This window comes from Dreissena polymorpha, chromosome 6, assembly GCF_020536995.1.
Source record: "Dreissena polymorpha isolate Duluth1 chromosome 6, UMN_Dpol_1.0, whole genome shotgun sequence".
NCBI classification, from domain to species: Eukaryota; Metazoa; Mollusca; class Bivalvia; order Myida; family Dreissenidae; genus Dreissena; species Dreissena polymorpha.
The window spans coordinates 17175488-17201521 of record NC_068360.1 but is presented as its reverse complement, the minus strand read 5'-3'; the positions used below and the strand labels follow the sequence as shown (position 1 = coordinate 17201521).

General features: G+C 36.6%; 2 protein-coding genes across 14 annotated transcripts in view; one reads left to right on the top strand and one right to left on the bottom strand.

The window, feature by feature from the left end:
* The window catches only part of LOC127836524 (uncharacterized), a 149573-nt gene that overhangs the window by 1566 nt on the left and 121973 nt on the right, over positions 1-26034 (top strand). The window contains exon 2 of one of the 4 annotated variants that reach the window (XR_008028809.1): positions 1045-2780. Coding sequence is in view for 1 of the 4 variants with exons in the window: in XM_052363171.1 (XP_052219131.1) it covers positions 1045-1916 (872 nt within the window). In the remaining 3 variants the exon portion in view is untranslated. Of the gene's footprint in view, positions 1-1044; positions 4389-26034 lie in introns of those variants that run through there. The other 3 variants (XR_008028808.1, XR_008028810.1, XM_052363171.1) reach the window with 3 other exon arrangements.
* On the bottom strand, positions 6860-26020 carry LOC127836525 (major facilitator superfamily domain-containing protein 1-like). 10 transcript variants are annotated; one of them, XM_052363176.1, is made up of 14 exons: positions 25899-26016; positions 23707-24147; positions 23043-23251; positions 22180-22247; positions 21890-21998; positions 19778-19874; positions 17295-17411; positions 13431-13551; positions 12683-12739; positions 11890-12046; positions 10760-10857; positions 10018-10130; positions 8250-8297; positions 6860-7121 (listed from the first exon to the last, which is right to left on the bottom strand). In XM_052363176.1, the coding sequence occupies exons 2-14, from the start codon at positions 23783-23785 to the stop codon at positions 7063-7065; spliced, it is 1332 nt and encodes a 443-aa protein (XP_052219136.1). In that variant the 5' UTR covers positions 23786-24147; positions 25899-26016; the 3' UTR covers positions 6860-7062. The 10 variants fall into 10 exon arrangements, with proteins under 10 accessions (XP_052219136.1, XP_052219137.1, XP_052219138.1 ...); XM_052363177.1 differs by having other exon boundaries at positions 23707-23982; positions 25899-26012; XM_052363178.1 differs by having other exon boundaries at positions 23707-23864; positions 25899-26012.

Genomic DNA, 26034 nt, shown 5'->3' with positions numbered 1-26034 from the left:
TTTGATCATGATGGCGATAAGATTTATATTTCAACCTAGTTGATTTAATGATTTATGAATTTGTACTCTGACGGTTTAGGTATTGCAGCGCATTATTGTTGTTGTTGATGATGATGATGATGATGATGATGATGATGATGATGATGACGACGACGACGACGACGATGTGATGATGATGATGATGATGATGATGAAAATCCGTAAATTAATTTCGTATATTTTTAAAAGAGCAGTTAAAATACCCAGTCACATGCTGATCCCTGATTGGCCCAGCGCGATAGAATTATGAAATACTTTTTATTTAGGATCATTTTAATATTAGAGCTTTATTTGCAAAATATTTCATGACACTGTACAAACACAGATATGTGAACAAGTTTCCGTCAAATGGACTCATTTTAATAAAATAATATATAAGTATATAACAATAATACGAAATAATAATAATAGTAAAAATAATAATAGTACTACTACTTCTACTACTACTTCTACTACTACTACTACTACTACTACTACTACTACGACGACTACTACGACTACGACGACGACGACGACGACTACACACTACGAAGACGGCTACTACGACGACTACTACTAAAAATAAGAATAGGACGACGACGGCGACTCCTTCGGCTACGACGACGACGACGACTCTACGACGACGACTACTTCTACTACGACTACTACTTCTACTACTACTACTACTACGACGACTACTACTACTACTACTACTACGACTACGACTACTACTACTAAGACTTCGACTACGACTACTACTACTACTACTACTACTACTACTACTACGACTACTACTACTTCTACTACTACTACTACTACTACTACTACTACTACTACTACTACTACTACTACTACTATACTACTACTACTACTACTACTACTACTACTACTACTACTACTACTACTACTACTACTACTACTACTACTACTACTACTACTAATAATAATAATAATAATAATTATTATTATTATTATTATTATTATTATTATTATTATTATTATTGTTGTTTGTTACTTTTATTTTAGTGGACACCAGTTGCATTAGTTTGTCGTCCCCACCAAGGCCTGTCACCCTGGAGCTGCTCGTGTCCGTGGATCTACCCAAGACTGGAGATGATGAAGAGGAGCCTTTCCTCAGTGGACTGGACTTCCTGCCGGACGGGAGACTGGTAGCCGTGGATGACTATAACAAGACATGTATCATACTGAATGAGCGACTACAGAGACTTGGAACACCGTACAAGTTCAAGGGTATCCCACTTGGCGTAGTATGTGTGTCTCATGATACACTGTGTGTAACGGGTGGTGGTGGTTATAAAACAGTATGTCTCCTGTCTGTGAGTACAGACAATACCATCACACTGACCAGGGAGATCAATACAACATCCATGTTCTTCTCTATATGCTGCATGTCTCCATCTCACATGGTCGTTAGTACGTATGATGATCCCCGTCCTGTGAGAATGATATCAGTGGACGGGGTAGAGTCAGACTTTGATCACTCCCTGACGTTTCCTATGAAGACGTACAAACTAGGTAGGAGTAAGTGCACGTATGTCCAGTCTAAGAACACGTTAGTACTGACTGACCAACTCGCTCACACAGTGTACATGTACGACACCGTGAATGGCACATCTAGAGCAGTCACTAATGAGAACATTCAGGGGCCTCGTGGTGCCTGTGTAGGGCCTGGTGACACGGTGCTCGTGTGTAGTATGGATAAGAACTCCATCGTGCACCTGAGTGTTGATGGAAACATTCTGGGTACCTACCTAGTGGATATTTGCTACCCGAACAGCATATGTGTGTCTAAGAACGGCACTAGGTTGGCGGTTTGTAACAGTGTTGATGGTACCAGGAAACTTCATTTGTATAAGATATCACCGGCAATGCATTAGGTGACTAGTAAGACGTGATCCATGTGATCATGCAATGATCTACCATCATATATATTATAAATGCTCGGGTATGGTGATGTTTAAATCAATACGGTATACGTTTTGATTGATGAAAACTAAATAGTGTTGTTATTCATTTTTATTGCACCAGAATTTAAAACTGCCTATGTATTGTGAATTTAACATTATTAAACATTAGTTTTAAAACACTTAAAATAACGTCATTGTTTTACAAAATACACGGTGTTGGTGTGCAGTATTAGGAAGCACTCCATCGTTCACCTGAGTGTTGATGGGAACATTCTCGGTACCTACCCAGTGAATATGACGCTTCCTTACAGCAATATTGATTTTCGTGAATTGATGTTGTTATATCAACTCGTAATACTATTATATTTGAAGAAAATTGAATAGTGTTGTTATAAGGTTTTATCGTTGAAGAATTTCGAAATATTTCGAACAAGCTATGTACTATGCATTTGTTATTATGTAAAATGTGTCTTTATACGTAACTTCAAGAAATGTTACATTGTATATTTGAATGATTTTAAATGTATTGTGTATGTAATGCTATATATATTTGCCTTTCATGCAACTTAACCGGTGTGTACGGTAGTAAGGCGCGTTAAGTATTTCTAAATGAATGTTGTTGTTTTTTAAAAACATTACTATGCATATATTTTCTTAAAGGGTCCGTCCAACAGATTTTGGCATGCATTGAAGCATGTCATTTAATGCTTTATATTGATACATTTTAACATTTAACCTAAAAATCTCCAGTAAAAAACAAACAAGAATACAATTTAAAAAAGGAAACAAATAACCCTCAATAGGGCTCGAACCACTGACCCCTTGAGTCCTGGAGTAAAAAGTCTACCGCATTGACCACTCTAGTACTCTACCATCCATGCTCATGCATAGAGCGGATGTATTTTTTACCTTAGTATATAAGCGATCCTCATAGATTCCCAAAATATAACTACAACAACAGAACTTTTCAAGTATTCAATCGTCACGCGTCGCACGACACTTTATAATTTTCAGGTTTTCAAATCGTCAAAAGATGCATATAATAGATATTTAAGAGCATGATAAATGGTCAGCATTACTATTTCTTCAAAAATATCATAACAAAAACGAAAATTTGCGAATCTGAAACAACTTTTTATAATTTTGTCAACTTACCAATCTGTTGGACGGCCCCATTAATACCATGAAAGAAATTGTGCGTTCTCTCAAAATAATGCTTGTTTTTGTTTAACGTACATTGGCCACTATATAATGATCTAAAAAAGTCGACTAGGACTAGAATTCCCAGCATGTCACCTGTGCCTGTAAATAGTCTTAGAAGCCTTGTATCGTTATAATGTTAAGAATACTATAAAAAGCCATTAATGTCAGTTGTTGTTTGTTTTCAAATTAATTAGCAAAACGACAATATCAAATTAATTAGCAAAACGACAATATCAAATTAATTAGCAAAACGACAATATCAAATTAATTAGCATAACGCCAATATCAAATTAATTCCAGACTCATCTTAGCTGTGTTATAATTTTAGTTTACAATTCGTCAATACTTGCACTGTGTAACAATTTTATGTATTCGTGAATTACTGGGGCCGAGAAAACACACGCTTTAATTGAAAACCTTGTAATACATAACGCTCTGATCAGACATCCCCATAGCAACGTGCTGAGAATGATAAAACCGAGAATTCGAGTAAGGTAGTAAACCCATCATATTCAATGTTGAGAACATTTGCTTACAAATCATATTGTTATATTATTTTCTTGAATCAATAATAAATGTAAACAAGTTTGTCTGCTGTCCGATTACGATCCGGGACAACTTGTTTTCAAATCGAACGCTCTACTACGGAGGCCCTAATATCGTGTTTAACCCATTTATGCCCAGTGGACTCTCCCATCCTTCTAAATTGGATCAATTTATTTCCAAAATTAGGAATGTCTAGTATATATATTTCTATATTTAGAATATTTCGTACAGAAATTCCGTTAAGCAAACAGCGTAGACCCAGATGAGACGACGCTGTTTGCCCAGGCCTTTTTTCTAGACGCTAGGCATAAATGGGTTCTAAGAACCCCTATCTTGTTTTGATTCTGCCTAATTCGTATGGTTATATGCATATACGCATGTTTTCTTCAATTTAAATTGCATGTAGTTCATTTTTAACTTTAATCACTTCCTACGACTTTGATTAAAAATGTACATCTTTATATGTTAAGGAATGTATTCCAATCACGATCAGAAAAGGTACGGGCGGCTACGACTTGGTAAATGAATAGCATGACCAATGCCATGATGCGTATATTATATTACATAACGGTGTACTTTTAACTCGTATAGTTTTGTCATTTGTCACGGCTTTTAATTTCTGGAAATGTTAACTTGTTTGTTTTGCCTGACGAATTCGTGAATACAATTTGTAAAGATAAAAACTAGTGATCATTTTTTTGTTATAGCACGTATGCAAACATTGTATTTAACCGCGCTTCTTACCTAGGTGATCGAGGTTCAATGGCCAATCCCGAAGCATGTGAGTTAGTGGTCACCATACCGTACATGTGGGGTTTTCTACGGGTACTCCGGCTTCCCTACCCCACCCCTCCAAAACACAAGACCACACCAACATTGAAATCTTTCGCTAACAACTACATAGCTCTACACTGCAGTGATAATTCCAAATTCGTCCAAACTTTTGCGAGTCTATTAGATTAGATTAAGTATGTATAAGTACTGGGGCACACTTCGGATCCACAAATAACGCAGCCTCAGGCGCGCAGGGACCTCACCAACTTCGACAAATGCACGCATATGTTAATAAATAACACTGCTGGGCAGCTTTAAGGCAGCCTTCAACTGCCTCTGCACGCATAATATCACAGTCGATGTTAAAAGTCGAGGTATCTCCAGTAAATAATGGTTTTAAGAAAACAATGAATGTGTTTCTGAAAGTCGTAATTTTGCCACACTGTAAGCTAGTCCCTTTTACAGATTTAAGTATAGGGACGAAAGTGTTTAGGGGTCGTATTCCAGAAGCATCTTAAGTTAAATTGTATTGTTATCTTTAAAGTTTTTAATTTCGTATTGCAATAGTTTGCCATCAATATTTACATGAAAATAACATCATTATGTCATTGTTATTTTAGGAATACCAAAAACATGTGTTTCCTTATTAAGTAAAGAAAAACAAAACATTGTAATTTTGACCTTAAGTGAAATTATTTAAGAAATGACTTAAGATGTTTATGGAATACCATCCCAGGTCAGATAAAGACGAAAAAGAAAAAGGAATACACTGTGCGTCTCAGTAGGATGAACTATGAATACGTTGATGGATTTGTATATTTAACCCATTTATGCATAGCGTCTAGAAAAAAAAGGCCTTGGCAAACAGCGTAGACCCAGATGAGACGCCGCATGATGCGGAGTCTCATCAGGGTCTGCGCTGTTTGCTTAAAGGAATTTCTGTAAGACATATTATAAATATAGAAATAAATATACTAGACATCCCTAATTTTGGGAATAAATTGATCCAATTTAGAAGGATGGGAGAGTCCAATAGGCATAAATGGGTTAATAGCAGGTTTTTGTCTCAATTGCACATGTTGTCAGCAATTTTGATGAAAACAACAAAACCATGTGACCAAAATGAAACTTGTTAATTCATTAGTTGGCGATTGTGTAATTTTTAAATTAAAACAGTTTACATAAATAATACAAATAACAACGACCCGTGTTCAGTTACTGTTCCCGGAAGCATATGAGTTTGGGTAATTGTCACCATACCTGACAAGTGGAGTTTCCTCCGTGTACTCCACCCCGCCCCCCCCACCCACACACACACAGCACAAGACCACACCCAAATTAAAAAAATCTTTATTTAACCACTTAATACCTAAAAATCAGAGCTTAAAAAAATCCCAACTTTCATAAGTCGAACATGTTAATTAGGTAGGAGTGCTGGGACAAACTCCGGGTACACACATAATGCAGCCTCCTTACGGAAGAACTTCATACGCTTCGGAATTCACACATTGATGAGAAATACCTAGTGGACGGTGGGTTTGTTTAAATTAAATCAATTCTCCCAACAGGAAGAAGGCTCGTGTAAATAGGGACAAACGGAAGGCCGCTATAGATACATATTCGGCATAATCGCTGTTCGACAACCGACAGTGGAATGGCTATCTCTATATGCATATCAAGGCACCAATGGAAAAATGCAATATGCCTAAGAATGTGAGGACTATAATATATTCTAAACAACAGCACCACATAACGGATGCCAATGCTCGGCTGCGGGTGCAGTTTGAATAAATGAAAGCTTGTCAGAATATTGACATCGACATCGCAATAAGCACGCAAGAGGCGTTATAGTGCTTGACATGAACTCACGTGTCGTGTTTAGAATAGTTTCCAAATACTTACTTCGTGAGCCTTATAGTTCCTGACTAATTTACCCTTCGCTGTTAATTTGTTAACCTTTGTCACTAAACGAAGTGTTTTTGCCGGTATGCTTTACATAAATTAAAACTTATAACTTTACTAGTTTTACACAACGTAAATGAATGGTTTATTTCGTGTAAAAACAATGTAAACGCGACCCATACAATGCAAAACAGACCAAGGCTTTCACTTCAACTATGATATATGTAATTCATATTTAACAAGCAAATTTGTTGAATTGATTTCCCCTGCCTATTTCAAAATTTCGTGACATACGAACGGACAGACAGACGGACGAACGGACTGACAAACGGAGGGACGGACAACGCCGATGGTATATCAATCCGCCTTTGGCGATGGTAAAAATAAAATAGGTATTTTCCCAAACGCTTTTTTTAATGAAAAAAATAATTAAAAAAATAAAACGCTGCTTTGTACTGTGTAAATATGGCCTGAAATACAAATTCTGATATGTTTAAGTGCAATATTTTATTTCCTCTGTAAAACATCATACCAACATACACGCGCATGTAATGCTGAGATTTTAAAACAAACAATAATTTGGCACTGCATGCAACAATATTAACAAAATAATCACAATAACACGCCGAAATTTAATCAAATTAAATTTAAAATCTCACAGCAAATCTGAACGTTTTCTACAAAGTCTGTCTCACACATGATGCTTGAGAAAAACTGCACGTTGTTTTGTACTTAGATTCAGTAGGCCATCTGAAATGAAAAGTGTCGATAGAAGCAATAAAATAACACCAAAACCAGTATGATCTCTAAATAGTATGCATGTATGTGTTTTAATTCCAATTATAAACAAAAAATGTGTTTGACTGTTATATGGCCAACAGTTCTGGACCATAGAAATCTATCATATAAGAACGACGTGTGTATTATACAAGGACGATGCATATTAAATAAAACAAAACAGAAATTTTATTTGCATTCTAGCAATTAGTGACCGTCATGATACATCTAATTGAAACTAGAGTTTTGTCATAAAAATGACTAAATACGACCGCGCAGGTTTTCCACAGGCATAGCAGCCATGACGACGGCGAAGATCAAGGGCACAAAACTTATGAATACGTGGATCAATTCGAGTGAAAAATGAGACGCGTTCTGAGAAAACGGGGCTTAATGCATGTGCGTAAAGTGTCATCCCAGATTAGCCTGTGCAATCCACACAGGCTAATCAGGGACGACACTTTCCGCCTTAACTTGATTTTCGGTAAGGAGGGACTTCCTTGAAACTAAAAATACCATTAAAGCGGAAAGTGTCGTCTCTGATTAGCCTGTGCGGACTGCACAGGCTAATCTGGGACGACACTTTACGCACATGCATTAAGCCCTGTTTTCTCAAAACACGGCCAAAATATGTATTGCAGTTATACACTTTACGGTGATGACAATTTGAGTTTCAATGAAAACACTTGAGAAACGCATAAATAGTTCGCATCACAGATTTTTTAACATTTTATGCGGACATACCGGAAACAAACCACCACACGGACCGACCGATTGATACCGAAACTGCTAAATATACGCTATCAAATTTCGTGTTTTTTTCCAAATACAATGATGCATATACAATTTCATTTGTGTTGAATTCGTGTGAAATGAATTGCAATGGAAGACAATTCTGAAGAATTGTAAAAGCGGCGACTGGGAGCGCATGAAATACATCCTCTATTGAGAGTCATATACTTTGATATCAATAAAGAGATTTTTCTGTATTCATTATACGATTAAACGGTATATACTTTTTTTAATTTAATACAGTAATGCTGAAACTCTATAGGCAATATCAGGAGTTTTTTACAACTAAACATAAACAATTTATGTTACCTGTTGACGCGTCCCGTAAATACAACAACGCAGCTGCTATCATTGAACCTAACAAAAGTATAAAACAAGAATATCAGTGAAACTGATGGATGCTCCCCGATGATGCGTTTGTCAATCTATGTGTAAATAACCACCTAAAAATCTATTATTAGCCTGGTGACCTTGACCCCAGTGACTTCAAACCTGATCAAAAGGTAGAGGTTTATGCAAGGTACATACATGCCAAATATGAAAGAGATCGGTATAGAATTGAAGGTGCTATGAGAAACTGTAACAAACGTGTGACGGAAAATTCTATTATTAGCCTCGGTGACCTTGAACCCAGTGACCTCAAACCTCATCAAATGCAAGGTACCTACATGGCGAATATGAAAGAGATCGGTAAAGAATTGAAGGTGCTATGAGAAACTGTAGCAAAAGTGTGACGGAAACATATATTATTAGCCTTGGTGACCTTGGCCTTGACCCCAGTGACCTCAAACCTCATCAAAATGTAGAGGTCTATGCAAGGCACCTAAATGCTAAATAGGAAAGAGATCAGTAAAGTATTGAAGCTGCTATGAGAAACTGTAACAAAATTGTGACGGAAAAATATATTATAAGCCTGGGTGACCTTGACCCCATGGACCTCAAACCTCATCAAAAGGTAAAGTCCATGCAAGGCACCTACATGCCAAACATGAAAGAGATCGCAAAAGTATTGAAGGTTCTATGAGAAACTGTAACAAAAGTGTGACGGAAACATATATTATTAGCCTCGGTGACCTTGACCTTGACCCCATTGACCTTAAACCTCATCAAAAGGTAGAGGTCCGTGCAATGTACCTGCATGCCAAATATGAAAGAGATCGGTAAGGTATTGAAGGTGCTATGTAACAAACGTGTGACGGAAGGACGGAAGTAAGGAAGTAAGGAAGTACGGAACTTCAAACTGGCAACTATATGCTCCCCGAAAATTTTCGGCATATATTCGCATGTCATTACTAAATATAGAACATCATACATAATTTCAAAGTTTATTTGAACACAGGGGAAACATGGCAAACCGTGATCTGTGTTGCAGCACATGTTGTGAGCACGCGATTTATGAAATGTGAATTATGATATGTGTTGACGCGGCTACTACAATATGATAACACTAGGGCGAAAACCTTTAAACCATGAATTGATTCATTATTGGTTTATAGTTCCCGGGTAAGAAACTAACATTGATGGACCTTACAGAGAATATACATACGGCGTATATGTCAACATTATATCATCGCACTCTTACACCAACATATGAATGTTAAATACAATAAATTAACAATCTTGATATTAAACCACTGTTTAAATATTGTTTACTTCGGTGAAATGTATGACGAATAAGAGTTACCGCCGTTTTAACAAAATTACTGGTATTTGTTGTAAAACCATAAAAGCGTCTACGTCAGTATGTGTCGTCTAGACGAATATGCAAGGCCGAATGCGGATTTCCGAAAATAGTACATGTCTTTTGTACGCGAAAGAGTTCTTTGCTGTACAGAAGAAAATTACTCGCAATCGGCTTAAAATTTTATTTCGATTATTTTCTGGAAACTTCTTCTTTAGAACCTTTATTTCACTTCTTGATTTATCAAAGTGTTATCTGTTTTGAAATAGTAGTATGATTGCCTATATACCCGCTTTCAATCCAGATGCACAAGAAGGTGAGGTAAACTATTTAGTGTAACTGGCCGAATAATTAATCGTTTCAACAATGAGTCCTCTCAGAATTGGTGAAACTTACAGATGACGCACATGGTAAAGAACACTTCAAGGACCAGATAGCCCGCAGTGTCGACGATGAAGCCAACAAAATACGTATCAATAGCCTGCCCCACAGAAATAATGGTGCCCATGCTGAAAAGAATACATATATTTGCTGAAAGAATATAATTCATATACACATGAACCGCGCTCTGGTGTTAAATGCATGTGCGTAAAGTGTCGTCCCAGATTAGCATGTACAGTCCGCAAAGGCTAATCAGGGACGATACTTTCCGCATTACCTGGATTTTTGCTAAGAAGAGACTTTCTTTAACGAGAAATATCAAACAAGCGCAAAGTATCGTCCCTGATTAGCCTGTGCTGACTTCAACGACGACGTTCGTACATTGTTCATACACACGAACAGTAGAGAATTTAAACTGCATATTAACGCCGAATAAAGAAGATTTTTCGAATGTTGTAATTGTGCAACAATTCTACAAGCGATAGTCGCGGGAAATCGAAATTGTTTAAATAACATATTCACGAATGTATTGAGGTGACATTTATATCGTACAAGGTAATATTACAAAGACATTTACATTACAAAATGTAGATGATTACATCCCGAACAAAGTGCCGAGTGTAAATTAAGAAAATATATTGCAATTAACTTTATATTAAAAGTCCATGCCTACATCCCGAACGCAGTTCCTAAGGTACATCAGAGGGTAAATTAAAAATATATTGCAATGAACTATATATACAAAGTCGATGCTTACATTCCGAACGCAGTGCCGAGGTACCTCAGAGGGACCGCGTAGGACACCAGGGGCCAACATGTGGTGGTTACCAAGGAGTATCCTAGACTAAGAATCACCTGAAAAACAAAGAAACAGTGGACTACACCTTCCCCATATTTGTGGCCACAGTTTTTACATCACGCAGTTTAATATTAGAATCATGAGTGTTCTGAAAAAATTGCCATCATAAATCAGATAGCGGCAGAGCTATTGCATACACGTACAAATGTATGAATATTGGAATGATAAAACTCGAGAAACAATATCAGGAAATATATTCTTTTTACCATCAGCTAGTATTTAATTTAAGGCAGGTCACCGCCTATACAATACATTAAACTACAAACAACAACACCATTTAATATAAAAATTATAAAAGCGACCAACTTCCAATAAATGATCTGAATATGTAAAATAACTAAATATAACAAGAGATTGCCAAGCAATATTGCCCCCGACTGGTGAAACTCCACCATTGTCAGTAAAAAAAATAATTATTTGTTGCCATAGAAACCAGAATTCTTGACGTAGGACCAAAATGAAATGACGCGCATAATCTCCAAATTGCAATATATCCATGTTTAAAGTTTCATGATAACATTTGAAGAACTTTTACAGTTATCGCAGGATCCAGAAAAGTGTGACGGACAAACAGACAGACTGACAGACGGAGCGCAAACCATAAGTCCCCTCCGGTTTCACCGGTAGGGGACAATAAAATAACCAACGGGCAATCACGCCTTGAAATATTCGCGACCGGAATGACCTAACAATGTAAGCACGACCCATTAAAAAGGAAAGCTTTATAAATATCATTAAATGTGGATATAAGTTTCAGAGCGCTTGTTTTTCAATAACATTATCATATTTGTAACGAAAGACTCAACAATTACATTGGGATAAATGGGTAAAATAATCGGGGATACAACATACCCAGAGCTTTTAGAAGACACCGAAAAACAGCTAAGAACTATGGCTCAAACTTTTTGACATGGTCGAGCAAATTATCCCCGTGTCACTTACATTAAAAATCGTACCATACATTTAAGATTCGACCCAATTTTAAGTATAAGAATAATGTTTGATAAAACATGGTTCTGTTTTCATACCGTGCATACGTACGGCTCCACAAAGGTGAAGGTCATCATGATATGGCTGGTCAGCCCCAGGACGAGGCGGGTCATCAGGAAGTACAGGTTACGACCCACTCTGTCGATGGCAACACCGAACAGTGGCATCGAAACCGCTCCAACCAGGTATACCATGCTGCATAGACCAGCATATAGATATTACTGTTACATAGCGAATGTTATATTTAAGTTAATACCATTGCATAACATTATAGGTAAGGTGATACGGAATTATAGCTAGACAGTGGGTGCTTATTTGTCTGGTACAATCAGTGGATGAATTTTACTGTCCCAAAATTCTAATGGAACATTAATGTGCCTTTAATACAAACTTCAAAATATAATAATACAAAATGGCATTCATAAAAACAATTGCATTTTAACTTGTAAAGCCTCTCCATACTACCTGTTATGAAACATATAGGAAATAATAAAACTTTACCAAGAGCGAACATCTTGCCCGCTTGTCTTCAATTAAGGCAAATCACCAATGAGCTATATAATATAAGACAATATATGAGTCGCGTTCTGAGAAAACTGGGCATATTGCATGTGTGTAAAGTGTCGTCCCTGATTAGCCTGTGCAGTCCTAGCACAGGCTAATCAGGGACGACACTTTCCGCTTTTATGATATTTTCTGTTTAAAGAAAGTCTCTTCTTAGCAAAACTCTAGTTAAGGCGAAAAGTGTCGTCCTTGATTAGTCTGTGCGGACTGCCAGTTTTCCCAGAACGCGACTAATATGCAACACTACATTACACACTCACGGTTTACCTGTTTATCGTAATTGCCTCTTTCGGACTTCTTGAATACTTCGTTGCAAAGAACAGCCTTCAAAAGCAAAGAAGACCGATACAGCCATGTTTATGAATATTTTAATTAATCATTTATTGTAAGATGTAACATGCAAGTTTAGAAAAAGCCAAATAAATACATACTAGTACCATGTTGTCACAAGACTTTTGCCAAGCAATATATGTCCCCTACTGGCTCCACCATTGTCAGAATATGTTTTTGTATATATTTGTTGCCATAACAACCAGAATTCTTGACGAAGGAACGAAATGAAATGACGTGCATAATCTCAATATTGCCATCTGTCCATATTTCAAGTTTCATGAAAAAATATGAAGAACTTTTAAAGTAATCGCAGGATCCAGAAAAATGTGTCGGACTGACAGACAGACTGACACACAGAGCACAAATCATAATCCCCTCCGGTGAAACCGGTAGGGTAAAAACATATGGAAAATGAAGTCAAACGCATTTATCGAGAGTTGTAAAAATATGTAAAAGATAACCAAAATTTTGTTAAAAATATAAGTGCAATCAAACACAACTCATTAATAAAAGGTTGTAACTGGTATGTAAAAGCAAACAAATTTCATAAATTGCAAGTTGTTATATGTATAAACAACGAAACCCAAATCAATTGTCACTCGTATCATATAAGAAGGAAACCCGATGATAAAGCAATCGCTTAAAATTGAGCAAACACATCTAGAATAATAAACAAACCTACTCTCCCTGTGTCACGAAGGGGAAAAGCTGCAGGTAGAAGAGAGCGGAGCTGATGGCAATAAGCCAGAATGTGGACGGAAATCGCTTTACATCAGATATACGGATAAACTTCGATTCCTCTTCTGTAAAATGAAGAGCTTGGTCACAAACGTTACTAATACTAATACGAAACGAGTTTATTAAAGAATAATATCTATTATGATTATTAAAGCATACTATCTACTATTAGATTCTACCTCTGTTAAATGTAGGATTAGGTCACAAACGTTATTTATACCCCCGGACCGCTCTGATAGCTACGTTCAGACCAAATCAGAATGTGTAGGGATAATTGGAGATTAAAGGGGCCTTTTCACGTTTTGGTAAATTGACCAAATAAAATAAAATGTTTCAGATTCGCAAATTTTCGTTTTAGTTATGATATTTGTGAGGAAACAGTAATACTGAATATTAACCATGCTCTAAAATATCCATTATATGCATCTTTTGACGATTTGAAAACCTGAAAATTATAAAGCGTTGCAACGCGAAACGATTGAATAATTTGGAAAGTTCTGTTGCTGTCGTTATATTTTGTGACACAACGAGGATTGCTTATAAAAAGCATAAAATACATCACTCATTGTATGAACACGGATGGCCAAGTGGTCTGAGCGTTTGACTTTTACTCAAGAGGTCAGCGGTTCGAGCCCAGTTGAGGGTTACTTTTTTTCTTTCTTTAATTTTATTTTTGTTTTTACTGGAGCTTTATCAACATAAAGCATTTAATGACACACTTCAATACATGCCAAACCTTGTAAAAAGGTCCCTTAAAAGAGGTGTCTTGCTCATCTTCACTTCATGGTGATTGCATGTTTAAAGAGGTGTCTTGCTCATCTTCACTTCATGGTGATTACATGTTTTAAGTTTCAACTTCTTGACAAATATGGAGCTTGGAAGTAGTTCGCTCCATACACTTGTACATTCTATGACATACAAATCGACCGACAAACCGGAAGACCTATCAGATGGGTGATTCGTAACAAAGTTTTTTTAAAGTTAACAAAGAAAAGCGATACCTTTGTGCATGGTTTTATTTTGAAATAATTTTGTAAGCGTGATTTCTAATGTCAAAATAAAGAAAACATTTTTAAGACACATGCGAAAGGTACAGACTAATTTTGACGAGAACATACATCACATATAATTACTTAATATAATTACTATTAAAAGTGTTAATTATAAAACTCACAAGAATTTAAATTGTGTATTTAAATGAAAGGCCTTAAAAATAAGTTACGAACCATGTTACTGTTGTTTCATTAATCGATTTCATTAAGTCATTATATTCGATCACATTCGTATTTTTCAAACTTCGCATTTGTATATTGTTCACGTAAACCTACAAATACCGGGCAATCTAGCAAAACATTTCAAATTGTCATCAAGTACACGACAGTTTTACATGCACGTTCAGTGTTCGGTGTTATATGTCGTTAATGCCATCTACCCGACTCCCCGTGTGTTCGTAAGGCTGTCCCTCTAAATCGTGTTAAAGCAGTTATGAACGTTGTTTTGTTTCCATATAAATTTGAAATATATCTGTACTCCTGATTTCCAAAAAAAAAACACAGTAGTGTTCACCTCTTATTGTATAAACAAGGTTAATAGATTAATTAAGATATAAATATAAAAACATCAACATCGCCCATACCCTAAAGAACCATACTTCGCTTACACCAAAAACTATCTACGCAAATAACTAGAGCCTTGTCACAGACGTGACGTATACCCCCACATGCCGCATTGACACAGACTATTTTTCATGCTGTCTTCACAAAACAAGAGAATCAAATTTATGGCGATTTTTATGAATTATTATGCCATTATCATTTATAGCCATTTGGATCTTTGAACTCTTGAATTCTTTCACATGACATGCCGTCCAATGACTGTGAACAAAATTAATGTACAGTCATTTTTAAATCTCACAATGAATGACATAGTTATGGCCCAGACAAGATCATTTATTGCCATTTTTTACCTTTAAACTAAAAGTGTGACCTTGACCTTGGAGATATCGACGTAATTCTTTTGCGCGACACACCGTCCAATGATGGTAAACAAAAGAGCCAAATGATTTTAAAATCTCACAATAAACTACATAGTTATGGCCCGGACAAGCTCATTTATGTCCATTTTTTACCTTTGAACTCAAAGTGTGACCTTGACCTTGGAGATATCGACGTAATTCTTTCGCGCGACACACCGTCCAATTATGGTGAACAAATGTGCCAAATGATTTTAAAATCTCACAATGAACGACATACTTATGGCCCGGACAAGCTCATTTATGGACATTTTTGACCTTTGAACTCAAAGTGTGACCTTGACCTTGGAGATATCGACGTAATTCTTTCGCGCGACACACCGTCCAATTATGGTGAACAAATGTGCCAAATGATTTTAAAATCTCACAATGAACGACATAGTTATGGCCCGGACAAGCTCATTTATGGCCATTTTTGACCTTTGAACTCAAAGTGTGGCCTTGACTTTGGAGATATCGACGTAATTCTTTCGCGCGACACACCGTCCAATGATGGCGAATAAATATGCCAAATGACTTTAAAGTCTCATAATGAACAACATAGTTATGGCCCGGACATGGTCATTTATGGCCATTTTTGACCTTTGCACTTTAAGTGTGACCTTTACATTGGAGATATCGACGTAATTCTTTCGCGCAAGACACCGTCCAATGATGGTGAACAAATGTGCTAAATGATTTTAAAATCTTACAATGAATGACATAGTTATGGTCCGGACAAGCTCATTTATGATCGTTAAACTCAAAGTTTGACCTTGACCTTGGAGATATCGACGTTATTCTTTTGCGCGACACACCGTCCAATGATGGTGAACAAATTGCCAAATGATTTTAATAATCTCTCAATAAATGACAAAGTTATGGCCCGGACAAGCAATTGACCGTTGAACTCCAAGTGTGACCTTGACCTTTGAGATATCGACGTCCTTTTTTTCACACGACACACCGTCCCATGATGGCGAACAAATTCACCAAGTCATTTTAAAATCTAACGATAAATGACAAAGTTATGATCCGGACAAACTTTCAGTTAAAAACACACTAAGTGACCCCGTGACCTAGTTTTTGACCTGGCATGACCCATATTCAAACTTGACCTAGACATCATCTAGATACAACTTCTGACCAAGTTTGGTGAAGATCAGATGAAATTTCGGGACGGACAGACAGACCGACAGACCGACCGACCGACAAAGTGACTCCTATAAAGCAATTATATCAATTTAACCCAACGCACTTTTTGGAGCATATAAATAATTACATACGTGTACAATGTTTTAATCAGCATATCAGAAATTAATATGTTAACCATCGTCAAATACCCACAATTAATTATCTGGTTACAGTGCATTCCATGAATGAAGCGACAAGGAATGGTTCAAACTTAGATATCAAACGATAAATTTATATGTGAGCGTACATCAGAGTCGATCTACCATGTCGGATAGTTCGAACAAATATAATCTTCAAAAACTAACTAGCTCTTGGGAAACCGAGCATGTGCGTGAGTGTCGTCCAAGGTTAGCCTGTGCATTCCGCACGTGCTTATCAGGGACGACACTTTCATCCTAGCCTGTAATTTCGTTTAGAAGATACTTCCTTCTATTGACAATGCAATGCAGTGTCGCCCCTAATTTAGCCTGTGCGGACTGCACATACATGCATTAAGTCCGGTTTTACCGAAACAAGGCTCATTTGTACACATTTAAAACAAATGCATAATTAAGGTTATAATTCAGGGACCAATTGGTAGGAAGAGTTTAAATTGAGCCGTACTTTTGCTATCGTCCTTAGCCACTGGAGGATGATCAATGAGTTTTTGTACGTCAGAACGCCGATCAATGACGGCCGCCAATATGGCCGCTAACGTGCACAGAAGGCCACAACATGAACCTGTAAAGAACAATTACATTGTATATCTCATCAAGTGTGTGTTTTGCGTGATTTTTGTGATGTGTGGTGTGATTTTGTCTGATTGTTCGGTTATTGGTCTCTTGCCATTAATAAAGGACTGTAATTATGTTTCTGTTCTGCAGATGATTACTAACTGATAATATTCGTATATTGAACAAGTTGTCCAACGCTTATGTCACAACCGAGAGGTAATAGATGATACTAACTTATAATATTCGTATATTGAACAAGTTGTCCAACGCTTATGTCACAACCGAGAGGTAAAAGATGCTGTTAGCTTCCAGTGTTAATCTTTGTATCGAACTTAAAAATTGAAAATATTTGTTATAATGTACGCATTCTATATCTGTATTTAATTACTTCGTTCACGTAAACATTTCAAGAAAATGGTTTAGGGAAAGCACTTAAAAAAACAGCGATAAAGAGATTTTTGCCTGTACCTACACATGGATTTCCGTTTAGGATAAATCTAAATTTCAACGCAATGAAAGGCTGTCTATGGTAACTACGTGATAATTGTTCAATACCAATAACGTGATAAGATGGGGACGCATTTCAGTCTATCAAACGTTGCCCAATGATTTGTAATATAATGATACAAATATGCAACCATGTGCAATCAGCAACAACTGAAACCATTATTTATAACTGGATAAAACCTCTTCAATGTTCAGCTCAATCCTTGATGCAACCAAATATCTACAGAAAATATTTCAATTCTTGCTAAAGAGTCCTCATATCTTATGAAAGGAAATGATGTTTTTTCACACACCAAAACTTTTTCGTTTGTAAGTAATGCATTTGATTATTATATTATTAAAATGAGCGAATATAATAATATTACATACTTTATTGTATGCAATGTACGAACGTAGTGTACCTAATTCAATTTTCTAAGCAAGTACAGCAACGACTCCATTAACCCATTTAAGCCTAGTGGACTCTCCCATCCTTCTAAATTGGATCAATTTAATTCCAAAATTAGGGATGTCTATTATATTTTTTTTATATTTAGATCATTTCTTACAGAAATTCCTTTAAGCAAACTGCGTAGACCCTAATGAGACGCCGCATCATGCGGCGTCTCATCTGGGTATACGCTGTTTGCCAAGACCTTTTTTCTAGACGCTAGGCATAAATGGGTTAATTATTACCAAATGTTGGTCAATGACCGATTTAAACAAAATGGGTTTTGTACTTTTTTCCGGAAAAAAGGTTCCAAAGCCGAGACTTCTCCAGGGTTCAATTTTACACGTTTTGTGGATTTTGGCTTCAATAACAAGCACATGACCACGCGTCCACATAGCTAGTTGGCCTCGATGTTCGACTACAGCTGACATAGAATTTTTGACATCGACTTTTTAAAAATTCGATGCCAACAATTATAATGGATGTAAACAAGAGCACCGCATAACGGGTGCCACGCTCGGCTGCGAAAGCTTGTCAGATTTTTTTTTAAAGAGGTCACAGTGACCTTGACCTTTGCCCTAGTGACCCTAAATGGGTGTGGCGTGAAGAACTCATCAAGGTGCATCTACATATGAAGTTTCAAAGTTGAAGGTGGAAGCACTTTGATTTTAGAGGCAATGTTAAGGTTTTTGTTAAAATTTTATATTAGAGGTCACAGTGACCTTGACCTTTGACCTAGTGACCCAAAAATGGGTATGGCATGTAGAACTCATCAAGGGGCATCTACATATGAAGTTTCAAAGTTGTAGGTGGAAGCACTTTGATTTTAGAGCATATGTTAAAGTTTGTTATTAGAGGTCACAGTGACCTTGACCTTTGACCTAGTGACCCAAAAATGGATGTGGCGTGTAGAACTCATCAAGGTGCATCTACATATGAAGTTTCAAAGTTGTAGGTGGAAGCACTTTGATTTTAGAGCCAATGTTAAGGTTTGAGCACGACGCCTACGGCGGACGGCGGACGAGCTGGCTATGATAATAGCTCGGGTTTTTTCCGAAAACAGCCTCGCTAAAAAGGACCGCTATTTTGGTTGTCTAAATCACAATTAATATCAAAACAGTGCCGTTAAAATCAATGTTCAATATCCAATACCACCATAGTAAATATGGATTTCAATTAAATTCGTTTTATATTATCAAGGAAAATGTATTTTCAGTAGCAAGAAATGATTTTTTGAACATGTGACCAGTCACCTGACCCATTGCAGACATTGCCGATACAACTTTAACATGCGACCAGTCACCTGACCCATTGCAGACATTGCAGATACAACTTGAACATCATCATGTGACCAGTCACCTGACCCATGGCAGATATTGCAGACCAGTCACCTGACCCATTTCAGACATTGCAGATACAACTTCCTGTGTGCATACCTGTGAACAGCGTTACACCAAGGGTGTACATAGGCTGTGTACGAGCTGACACGAAGTCGTATATGGGATCCATGATATTCAGAGTTAAAACACTGCACTGAAACAAATAGTGGAAGGCGTTTGTACAATACATGCAAATAAGTTAATGGGCATTTGATTGAGAATACCTAACAAATTAGCTTAAGGATTTCGAGTAAATTTAAACGTGTGTTCGTTTTCTATTTGAGCCTTGTTCTGGGAAAACTGGACTTAATGCATGTGCGTAAAGTGTCATCCCAGATTAGCCTGTGCAGTCGGCACAGGTTCATCAGGGATGACACTTTCCGCCTAAACTTGATTTTCGGTAAAGAGGGACTTCCTTGAAACTAAAAATACCATAAAAGCGGAAAGTGTCGTCCCTGATTAGCATGTGCGGACTGCACAGGCTAATCTGGGACGACACTTTACGCACATTCATTAAGCCCAGTTTTCTCAGAACGCGACTCATTTGTTTAAATTATTTTGATTGTTCGCTGTTTTCAACAGTTTTTCAGTCATAGCACGGCGGTTCATCTTCCGACACATTTCCTGCGTTAGCTTGTGTACCAGAATTAAGTGCACGTTCTTATGTCAATACATGACAACTGACCTGTTTGCATGAGATGCGGGCTAAGAATCGCCGTATAAATAAATATTTTGTACAATAAGCGCATCACAAGCAATACATATGCGAAAACTGAAAGATTTTTTTTAACTGAACAAGCGATGGAATTTTCAATTTCAAAGCATTTAGTTTCGTCGATTAATGCCTTTACAAGACATAACAATTGCAAATTGGACATTAAGTCGAAACATGTACAGCCAAAGAACGTTAAATGAATTCCGTAGTCATAGAAAGCTTCATGAAGTCGTCATTGAACATTTCATGAATTATTCAGTCAATGGACGTTTCAACAATCCGTCAGTCAATGAACTTTTCATGAATTCTTCCATGCATGAACGTTCCACGATTATTCAATCAAGAAGCGTTTCCTGGCTGATTCAATCAATGAACGTGTCATTAATTTTTCGATCGATAGACGTTTAATGAATTATTAAGCCAATGATTTTAATTAATTCATTCAATGAACGTTTCATTAATTTAATCAATGCTCTTTTTATTATTTCTACAGTCAATGAATGTTTAATGCATTCTTAAATCAACGAACTTTCAATGAACCCGTCAGGAATTCTTCAAGTTATCAAACATTCCAGAATTCTTCAATCTGTGAAGCCTATAGGATTTCTACAATCGATAAAACATATCATGAATTCTTCAATCAATGAAAGTCACCGAATTTTTCTGTACATAAACGTTTCGTTTACTGCGCAAGAGATGAACGTTTTATGAATTTTTCAATCGATGAATGTAAAATGAATTTGACAATCAATAAAAGCGCCATGAATTATTAAATCAATTAAAGCTTCATTTATTATCTTCAATTAATGAATTGTTTAAAAAAATAATCAGCGTTTCGTGAATTATTCAGTCAATAAAGATTCATTAAGTAGCAATCAATGAACCCATCATGAATTCGTTGTCAATGAATGTTCGCGCAATCAATTCTTCACATTCTTCACCCAAGAATCTTTCACGCATTTCTCTGTGACCTAATATCCGCTCTAGACCTACCACCGGTCTTATAACCTAACACCCGTTCTAGACCTACCATCCGTCCAAAAAACCACCACCCGTCCTAAAACCTACAACCCGTCTTTGACCTACCACCCATCCTAGACCTACCATCTGTCCAAGACCTACCACCGGTCTAAACCCTACCACCCGCCCTAGACTGACCGCCGTCTTAGAAACCACCATCCGTCCCACACCTTCCACCCGTCCTAGACCTACCACCCGTCCTAGACCTACCACCCGTCCAATCCCTTACCGTCCTAAACAAAAAAACCGTCCAAGACCATCCACCCGTCCTACAACCTACCACCCGTCCTAGGACCTACCACCCGTCCTTGAACCGACCCCCCCCCGTCCTAGAACCTTCCTCCACCCTACAATCTACCACCCATCTTACAACCTACCACACGTCCTTGGACCTACCACCCGTCCTTGAACCTTGCATCCGTCCTACAACCTACCACCCGTCCTAGACTTGTCTTCATGGCCATCACCATATTGAGCATGCTTTGTTGGAACCACTTCACCGTCAGGTTGTCGTTTGCAATGGCTGACGGGGCGGCTACGAGCCTAAAAGCGATAGTGCTTATATAGTGAGACAAATAACAAGACGGAGACGTGAGTTGTTCCTTTACGATCACTGTATATCCATCTCATTCATTCAAAGCGCCTTTTTAAAAGACCTTATTCAAAATCAAAAGCGAATAAACCCAACTTGATCAAATGAAATACTAGTAATACAAATACCAACCCAAACAAGGCTCTGACGACCCACATGACCCAGTAGTTCTTAAAAAGGGCACCCACTGCAAAGAGGGTCTGAAAATGTGAACATGTGTGTAGCAAATATAATATTAAATAACGAACATATGTTTTTCATGTAAAACAACAGTTGCCTCATTTTAAATTATAATGCAAAGCCGTTTTCAAAACACAGTGCCAAAATACTGAAGATTCATTTATTTTTATCATGAAACATAGTAAATTCATTAAATCAGGGATTTTCGCGTCATATTGAGTACGTGGATTTTTTAATACATGTAGTCTGATATAAGGCTTCGGACACTAACGTTCGCTGTACATTTGAAATCAGTGCTGAGAGGACCAATGAAAATTAGTGTCCGACAAATAATATTGATTTCACAATACTTATCCGTTACCGACCCGGGTTAAAAAGTAATATATATATACAAAGCCTGTATTTGAGCCTATTAGATTGGTCATTTGGGCCAACATAACTTCCAACTGACAAATTACAGGGCACATATCGATGTGCTTATTTGTTAAAATATACGTATAATTTATATCATAGACAGTGTTAGAGAATTATCTTTTTGAATACACAGTACATTAGCACACAAATTAATTATGGATTATCAAAACATATCCTAAGTGTAGCATATACACACAATGAAAAGCCAAATTGAATTGCTTAAAAAGATAAAATTAATGGTGTATGCGAAGTGAAGATTGTTATTGAGACAAAAAACACTGTAATGCGTATGTACACACTTTTACAATAATTAACTCTAAGCTGAAAGAATGTGTAACCACAATCCATATTAATGGTAGAAAGTTTTTAGCCGGAGTAGAAAAAATAAGAATTGTTATTACATGGGAAGCCGCAATTAGTCCGGTGGAGATCGGCATGCTCAGTCTGTTTCCAATCCTGTCAACTAGAAATCCCCACCCCAAAAGCGAGGACGGTATGTCTGTCCACTGTAGTGTGGAGAAGAAGCCCATGTATTGCGTCTCTGATATGCCCATATCCTCGATGACATGCTGTAGGATACCAGAAGGACTGTCATAGCAAATGTAGTCCCCTAAAATCCATTCATTCAAGTTCATGGCGACAAACGTACATGTATACACGTTTACAGCAAAGCATACATGTATATTGTTAATACAATACTTCATCATAACTACATCGCATTAAACATGTTAAATTAATTAATAGAAAACAATGATTCAATTTCAAGTTCATTTTTGACCGTAGTACTAAGTAGGTACCCTTACACCAGTACTCATTTTAACAAATTGCAATAAAAACATCAAAATTGCATGGGAATTGGTGTTTTTTCTCTTGTCTGCTATATAACGAAATGTTGTGGAACAATTAAACTACCAGTTAGGTATAAATGTATAAAGTGGTAAACAACACATCGTTCATACACGAAAGTGGTCCGTTTCAAATCTTTTATGTAAGGACATGCCAACATGCCAACCCAAAGTAAATTTCCAATTAATACCATGTCTTGTTTCAATTTGATAAACTTACCTGTAAGGACTATGCACAGCAACAAAAGAAAGAAACATCGAAACAGCTTTAAAAAATCTTTCAGTTGGTGTACTACCATTCCCAGTAACGTCCGTATGTCCAACAATGTTTGAACTGACGTCAGTCAAACTAGACGTTGATTGCTCACATACATCGATCTGCACATGAGAGATATTATAAACAGCAGTGTGGAAATCCAGATCATCATTTTCTTCCGAATCTCTGGATATATCTTGAGCGTCGTCAGTTCGAGTATAAGAATTGCGAACATCAGATCTATTTGCAATTAGCGGAGATTTACACTCACTTTCTCCATCACATTCTTATTCAGTTAAACACACCAATCAGTCATTACGTTGAAAACATCGAAGAGTTCCAACCATGTGCAAATATTGAGACATTTATATTGCAATCTTTAGAAACTATATTCCAGCGTGTTAACTTCGATATAAAACTAATACATTTCATGCATATATGATTTATTTAGACTAAATGACTTGCAGCTTTTCAATGCAGCAGCAATCCTCGGATTTTGTTGATTTGTTGTATTTTTTACGGTACCGTTATTGACTTATAAATGTATTCAAAATTATCTATCAATGTACGATCTTTGGTAATAATTTAGCAGAACTAACTTAGTATGAAAGGTATCGGGTAAGTTCGGCGTGACAATCGTTCGCCCTAATTTCATTCGCCCTCTAGAATACTATAAAGGCATTAAACAAAATACAATTTAAAATCAATCGATTTGATATTTTGCAACAAAGTGCATTTTAAAAAAGAGTTAAAAAGGGGCCTCTTCACAGATTTTGGCATGTATTAAAGTTTGTCATTAAATGTTTTATATCGATAAATTTAAACATTGGATCTAAATATCTCCAGTAAATTATGAAGAATAACATTTAAAAAAAATGTATCCCTCAACAGGGCTCGAACCACTGACCCCTGGAGTCCTGGAGTAAAAAGTATCCCATTTAGACAACTCGACCATCCGTGCTCATGCGAACAGTGAGGTATTTTATACTTAATATACGCAATCCTCGTAGTTTCATAAAATGTAACGACAACAAAACTCTCCAAATTATTAATTCGTTTTGAGTTGCAACGCTTAATAAATTTTCATGTTTTTAAATCGTCAAAAGATGCATATAATGGCTATTTTAAGCACGGTCAATGTTCAGTATTACTGTTTCCTCACAAATATCATAACTAAGACGAAAATTTGCGAATCTGAAACAACTTTTTAATTTTTGTCAATTTACCAAAACGTGAAACGTAAAAAGGCCCCTTTAAAGGAAGTACGTGTTGCTTTTTCATATGTACACACGTTTACACATTTACTCAATATTTATTGTGTTTGAGAGCAATAATGAGTTATTATTTAATTTGATAACTAGCAGTCTTACAGACAGATGGACAAACGGACGGAGACAGACAGATATACAGACTGACAAACAGACAGACAGATGAACGGACTTACGGACGGACATACCTACAGAAAGACAGATGAACGTTTTAAAATACATTTATTAAAATCGCCAATGGGTGCTCAAAACATAATAATAATAATAAATAAATAATAATAACATAATACACAACATTATTTTATTACATTTATTTAACGTCACCGACAATCAATTTTAATCCTGGCATTGAGTAGAAGCTATTTCACCTTACTTTTACAAAACTTGAACATAACTTATCAAGCATACGGTGTTTATATTACATATAAAGATGATTAATTTGTATTTTGTTGAGACAAAAGCCTTGTCTTACAAAAGAATACATAATTATTTTGTAACGAAACAAAAAGCTCCATACAAAAACATTTGCTTTATTTGTTTCATTTGATTTCGTATGGTTTTAATAATAAGAGCGAAGGTAAGAAGAAAGCATGGCGAACGCGCCCATATTCATATGATAAGGCAGTGAAGACATTGTTAACTCACACCATCATTTAGCTGAGTTTCAAGAAAAACATGAAAATTGTATTTGCATAACAGACACGAGGGTTCAATATCGAACATAAGTTTATTCATTAATCATAGTATTACGGACTACCATTAGATTGGATCAATGATTTCAGCATAATGATAAACCCTTCGACTTCGTAACATGTAGACTCGTTGTACTCATTGAATGACTGTATAATTTATTGAATAATATTACATTTATACAAATGCACCACTTACTAAGTTACTATTAATTTCTCAACAAATCACTGCATCACTTGGTTAACATAACGAATAGTTATTTAATACAGCTGACAATGAAAATTGATGCGCACATTGGCCTTTGTTTACATTTTGCTATAACAGATGGCGAATT